Source organism: Squalius cephalus (genome assembly GCF_949319135.1).
Source record: "Squalius cephalus genome assembly, chromosome: 11".
In the NCBI taxonomy this organism is placed as follows: Eukaryota; Metazoa; Chordata; class Actinopteri; order Cypriniformes; family Leuciscidae; genus Squalius; species Squalius cephalus.
Genome location: NC_137132.1, coordinates 14319001 through 14325657, shown reverse-complemented (window position 1 = coordinate 14325657; position 6657 = coordinate 14319001). Strand labels below are relative to the sequence as shown.

General features: G+C 33.1%; 1 protein-coding gene across 2 annotated transcripts; it reads right to left on the bottom strand.

Annotated features, from left to right (window-relative positions):
- Positions 1–1211: 1211 nt before the first annotated feature.
- Positions 1212–5641, bottom strand: LOC307166762 (zona pellucida-like domain-containing protein 1). Of its 2 annotated transcripts, none has more exons than XM_079885398.1 (11): positions 5563–5641; positions 5314–5433; positions 4043–4269; positions 3768–3952; positions 3607–3679; positions 3425–3522; positions 2858–2938; positions 2609–2780; positions 2353–2458; positions 1802–1825; positions 1212–1676 (listed from the first exon to the last, which is right to left on the bottom strand). In XM_079885398.1, the coding sequence occupies exons 2-11, from the start codon at positions 5420–5422 to the stop codon at positions 1573–1575; spliced, it is 1179 nt and encodes a 392-aa protein (XP_079741524.1). In that variant the 5' UTR covers positions 5423–5433; positions 5563–5641; the 3' UTR covers positions 1212–1572. The 2 variants fall into 2 exon arrangements, with proteins under 2 accessions (XP_079741524.1, XP_079741525.1); XM_079885399.1 differs by having other exon boundaries at positions 1490–1676; positions 1802–1822.
- Positions 5642–6657: the final 1016 nt, after the last annotated feature.

Here is a 6657-nt window from a genome sequence, read left to right as displayed (position 1 = left end):
GGGTCCATCAACTGTTTTGTTACCAACATTCTTCGAAATATCTTCTTTTGTGTTCAGCACTCATACAGGTTTGGAACAACATGAGGGAGAGTAAATGATAACAGATTTTTCATTTTTGGGTGAACTATCCTTTTAAGAAAGAAAGGGGTGTGAATGGGGTTGGTTTGCTACCGTGTATTTTTGTAAGATTTACAAAAAAAATCATATTAAAATATTACAGATTAGTATATAGTAATCATAATTAGAGTAATAAAGTATAGCCTACTTACATAAACATTGTTCATATTATATAAGACAAATGTGCTGTTTGTTAAAGAAACATTTTCCCTGTTAGGTTTGAAAGGTAAAACGTCATAATATAAATGTAGTCATTAATTAACAAAACTGAAGTAAAAAGGAATGTTTTGTGTTATTGAATGTGCCTGTTTTTTACAGAAGGCCACACTCAGTTTGCATTTAGTGGAGTTGTTTGTTTGCGTCTAGTGCCTCTTTACAGTTTTGGGTTTCAGGATTCAAAGAATTTATTTATTAGACTAACAATTTAACAATAAATTATAAACTAACAAAAAAAAAAAAAATCAGTCTCTCATTTCGATCTTAAACTACTCATAGGGTACAGGTAGGCCTATAAATTGTTCTTATTAGATGGATACAGTTTATCGAAAAACATAGCCTACCTGTATCGCCTATGATGGTATATGCATATATGTATGTAATAATCTCTGGCTCAGAAATTGTTTTCTTGGCAAATTCATATTCTCACGTCACGTGAACTTGCATTATTTCGTCTAACTTATAGCTAATAATACGGAAGCCTTAAGAGGCCATGCATTATTGTCTTGCTTTCTCGATTTAATAAGATGGTTTCTCGATATTTCCTATTATAAATGAGTTCTCCTATTTTTTCTTGGTCTGGAGGAAACTAAATATATATATATATATATATATATATATATATATATATTAGCTTATTTAACTAACATATTAATAAAACATTACAGAAGCGGTAACAGGTTTCAGTCATATTATGTTTATATTGTGGTGGTCTTAAAATATTACACGCTTTGAGGCCATTTACTATTTAGTACTTCAACCTGTATTTAATATTATGTGAGCAAATATTTTAATTGAAATGAAACATTAAGCTGCTAGTGAAAGAAATCCTAACATGATATGATGACCTGGATGAGTGAAAATACCAGGGACAAAGACAGTTTCTAACACTTTTATTCAAGTTTAAATGTTAAATTATTACATACATAGTGCATATATAGGTTATTTTCCCCAAGAACGGCATTGCATGCATTATAGACTTTTCAATTTAAAAAGGCATTTTGTATACTACACACTGAATAAGTTTCTTTTCTCTTTTTCCTTGTTCTCATTGAAGATCATAAAACATAGGACAACAAAGGTCAGAATTACTAAACAATATTCTATCTATCAAATTGAAAAATAGAGGTGTTGATAACTGACATATATTTTCTCACATTTTTGCATCATGTGAGATATCTTCTAAGACTGTTGTGTTCAATCAAGAGGCAAGGAATTCCCAAATCCTGATGTAGATCATCATGCAAGTATTGATGTAGAGAACCAGTCAAGCAGAAAGAAGCTCAGCAAACCAGTGGCTATGCCAACATTCGTCAGTTGAGGGATGGATGCTGATGAGGTCACTAGGTATATTAGGGGGGAAAATCAACATCAAATCACATCATCATAATGAAACATTAAGAAATGTAACTATTTAGATAAGGTATTGTGTTTATTAAAATGAAGTGTTGGTAAAGAGAATTCTTACATCTAGCGGGCATAAGGCCACCTGCTGGAAAAATAACAGAGAATTGTTTTATTGTTTAAAATCAGTAACTTTAGATATATGTGACCCTGGATCACAAAACCAGTCACAAGTCGCACGGGTATATTTGTGGCAAAAGCCAACAATACATTGTATGGGTCAAAATTATCGATTTTTCTTTTATGCCAAAAATCATTAGGAAATTAAGTAAAGATCATGTTCCATGAAGATATTTTGTAAATTTCCTACCATAAATATATAAAACGTTTATTTTTGTGAGTGAATGCTGCACAATCGCGAACATAAATGGACAACTTTAAAGGTGATTTTCTCAATGTTTCGATTTTTTTGCACCCTCAGATTCCAGATTTTCAAATAGTTGTATCTCGGCCAAATATTGTCCTATCCTAACAAACCATACATCAATGGAAGGCTTATTTATTCAGCTTTCAGGTGATGTATAAATCTCAATTTCAGAAACATGACCCATGTGATTGGTTTTGTGGTCCAGGGTCACAAATATAAATGTATAAATATAGGATGATTCTTTGTACCGTTGTCAACTTTGGTTGTGATTGGTCCTGATGTGACAGTGGCTACATCACCAGAGGTGTTCTCTGTAGAGTCTACTGCTCTCACTTCTCTCTTCCTTACGCATTTCTATAAAACACACATATAAAAAGGTCTGATAATATCCACACACAACCATAAACACAGTCGAACCAAACAAAATCTAAATAAAAAAAAAATACAATAAAATAAAATTATTAATAAATGACATTATGGCATCATAAATGCGTGATTAATTACCGGAGTCACGGCGGCACAAGTGGAGTTCTCACAGAGTCGGGTAACACAATGCAGGTAGAAAGTGGAGATGGTCAGGTTCTTATGTTCCACAAAGCGGAAAGCCTCAAAAGAGAAGCGACCTTCTTGGGATATCCCATTTAAGTCGATTACTGTCTGGGGATCACGAGTACACCTATAAACAACAATAGATGTGGTTCTTACAAGAGAACTGTCTTCTTAACCGCTCTCTTCTTTTAATAAATGACTCACCCAACAAAAAGATCATAGGAGGTGCTGCTGACTGGATACGGGCTTGTTGTGGCATAGCAACGGTCCAGCAACACATTGAACCTTACAATACACAATAAGACAGAGAATTACATTGATCTGTAAAGGTATAATCAGCAGTGTTAATTTTCAGATTCATACATTCAAGAGTTACTGTGCTGTCATTGTAAAGACTAAGACTATTGATATAAATGTTAAGTGAAATAAAGCTGAAATAAAATCAAATATAAATATTAGGTGAAACACTTAAACTTAAAAACCTCAAACAAAAATGTAAAATGTTGAATAACATTGAATAAGTGAATAAGTTAAAGTTTTTTTTTTTAAAACTAAAACTGTAAATAGTTATTAGCTAATATTAAAACTGAAAAAAAAAAAAAAATATATATATATATATATATATATATATATATATGACAATCACAAAAAAAATAAAAATAACTTTGAACTGAAATTAAAAAAAGCTAATTAAAAATATGGATAAATAGTAGCCTAAATACAATAATGGTATATAAATAATTCTAAAATAACACTGGATTGCATTCTTACTTGTTTGTGAGATTTGTTGCCTTGACCTTCACATATATGCGAGTTTTTAACATCAACCCAGATCCTGGTATCTGGAGTTTGCTACTATAGTTGACATTCTAATATCCGAAAGAAAGGGAGATGTCAAGAAAGTTGCATTTACTGACTCAAGTGTAAATGTCATTTAATGAAAAGATCCTTACACTGAAAAGACTCATGCTTAGAGTACTGATGAAGGTGCCGTTGTTGTCCTTTACAGCTAGACTCACTCCTGACCTGTTGGCATGAAGACATGCTTTTGTCTTGAAAGTTACAGCACAGAAACTTCAACATAGAAACAGTTTCTTGCAATATATATACTCACACGCTGAGCTCGGTGTTGTTGATTAAATACTGGAGCGGATACAGACACGAAAACTGGTACATCAGTTGTTGCCTGTAAGTGATTGCGCTAATGCTGGGATCCCAGGAATTGATTAATCCAGAGATATTAACAGACTGGACATTGGAGAACTCTGCGAATAATCCTGAGCCCACTTGACTTGTAATCTAACCAACAAACATGCCACACACATTTTAGAAATCTGTGCCATTCAAATTTAAAAAATGTATTGCTTTAAAGTGAAAAAGCTCTTTTACGTTCATATTGTTGCCACAAAGGGTGAGGGCATCCTGAGAGATTGAGAAGTTGAACATCAAGACGGGAGGACTGACAGTCCAGTCTGCTACTCCACGGCAGGCTGGGATGTTAAACTTAGCATTGAGGGCCATTAGAGATTCGTTGTATCCCCCATAATACATCGGACACAGGACAACTTTTAAAAACATCTGATCGGTTCCACATGTCACTGTTATATCACTGTTTTCTGAAAGATTTAAAAATATATATATTCTGTTACTCAAGATTCTGTCTCGATTCTGTATTCATTTTCTACAAAATCATTTTGTTTTCTAGTAAAAATATCAAAGTATCCTTAAAACAAGTTACATGTATTTGAGAAGTATAATTGTCTAAGATCATTTTAATTTTGGAAGATAAAAAAAATAAGAATATTCTTCTAAAACAAGACATTTTTAGCTTTTATTTATAACTTTCTTTTTTTCTACCTTACCAGCTGTTTTTTTGTTTTGTTTTTATGATAATTTTTTTTTTTATTTGCTAGTGGAGTAAGAATAAAGTTAACTCAAGATATATAGTACCTGTCAAAATATTGGAAACATTAAAGGACAAGTTCGATATTTTACACTAAAGCCCTGTTTACAGATCGTTTCTGATGAAATAGAACGGTTAAGATTAAAATTTGGACACATGCTGCTGTCCCGAGAATTTTAGGTTTCTTTCGCTTCCCCCCCCACCTACAGAATGGCTGCATATGTGCACTGGAACAATCCTTCCTAAAACACATTAAACTTTCGTTTACAAAGACGTGAAACTCACCGAGTGGTCAGGGGTGTTCACTGATATGCTCACACAAAAATCGCTGCAAAAGATGCTTATTATATTATTAATTATTAATATTAATAATAATAAGAAGAAAGCAGCAAATCAGCATATTAGAATGATTTCATGTGACACTGAAGACTGGAGTAATGATGCTGAAAATTCAGCTTTACCATCACAGGAATAAATTACACTTTAAAATGTATTAAAATAGAAAAACAATTATTTTAAATTGGAAGAATATTTCACAAAGTTAAAAATGTATAATGTTTCTAAACTTTTGACAGGTACTGTATATGGTCTGAAACATCTTTATATCATGCATTTTTGCTTCTCAATTAAACTTTTAGGCATTGTTAACGTATATTTAGATAATATTTACTGGACAACAAGACAAATTATCATCAAAATCATCACCAATAAGATTTCTGCACTGCATATATACAGAAAGAGTAATATAACCACTGACCTGCCGGTCTGTACGTAGGGCTCGTAAGGCATGCTTGGAGACCCGTAAGCTGACCTTCACACTGTAGAAGGACGCCAGCAAGACACAATAACTGGAGCAGCCTGATCATCCTGAGACAAACTAAAGAAGACAAACCGTTAGAAAATACACAAACCGAAGCAGTAAATACTTTTTCATCTATATAAAGTATTTTAAATAAAAGTGTTCTCACATCACTGTTAAAACATTTGAGAATAAAAGAGATGTTACCTTTTGGATGCACAAACTCTTAATGAGTAACTTCACCTTCCTTTCTTCCAGATTCTTCCAGATTCAGTATTTATACAGACGAAAAGGGTGTGAGAGAAAACTTGACAAAGAAGAGAGCAACACGAGACTCTCCAGTGATCTTGTCACTGATAGCTATTCAGATCTGGTAACTAAGTTTACAAAACAATTTTGTCATCAGTATTGCTGACTGAACAGATAGTTCTAGGGCAACAACTGAAACTGGCACATGGCAATTAAAGTATGTCAGGTCTCTATTCACATTAAGGTCTTAAGACCTCAATTTATCATATTCAGTCGAGCCACCCAAATCATTCAAAAGCTCAATAACAATACCAATTTAGGGTTACTAGTGCAAAATGCCCGTGCAAAATCAGTTTTTGTGTGTGTTTTTAGTAATTGTTGGTTTGGTGCCCGTGAAAGAGACTGTGAACGCATTGAATTCATGGAGCAGGCTAGCCCTTTTGCACGTACGATCACACCGGTGTGATCAGTCTAGGCCAGGGTTGCCAGGTGCCAGCAAGGTTTTCCAGCCCAAAACCTCGTCAAAAACCGCCCAAAAAACCGCCCAATTTTTTGTGTGGTTTGTTTCTCGTTTAAACACATTAAAATCATTAACAAGCTTTAAAATGACCCATTTTTCGACTTAGCCTATCCAATTTTAGAAACAATATTAAATCAAATGAACGCAAAAGTAGGCTACTGACCTCAATCAGACTATTCTACTAAACTATAAGCTTATGTTACGGAAAATAATGCGATCAACTTATCGATGATGAGTCTCTTTATTGTCAATAAAAGTCACTTGGAAAAAAAGCATTCAGTAACATAAAAACAGTGGATATATGGACATAAAAAATAACCCACTTTAACATTTCAGTTATTTCAAATGGCAACATAAAACATGCATATTAGGGCTTGGGGGAAAAAAAATCGATTTTTTTTTTTTTGTGATTTTAAAATCGATTTTTTTTTTATTACAGCTATTAATTCAAATTAAATTGCTTTTTTTTTTTTTTGCCCTTGCTTATAGATGAGGTTGACCGAAGTTAGCCACTTTCGTTTCAACAGAGGATG

Coding starts and splice junctions, on each gene's coding strand:
- LOC307166762 (XM_079885398.1), bottom strand. CDS start 5,422: ATGATCAGGCTGCTCCAGTTATTGTGTCTTGCTGGCGTCCTTCTACAG. Junction 3,953..4,042: donor TTTGTGGCAACAATATGAAC/GTAAAAGAGCTT, acceptor TTTGTTGGTTAG/ATTACAAGTCAAGTGGGCTC. Junction 3,523..3,606: donor TAAGCATGAGTCTTTTCAGT/GTAAGGATCTTT, acceptor TTCGGATATTAG/AATGTCAACTATAGTAGCAA.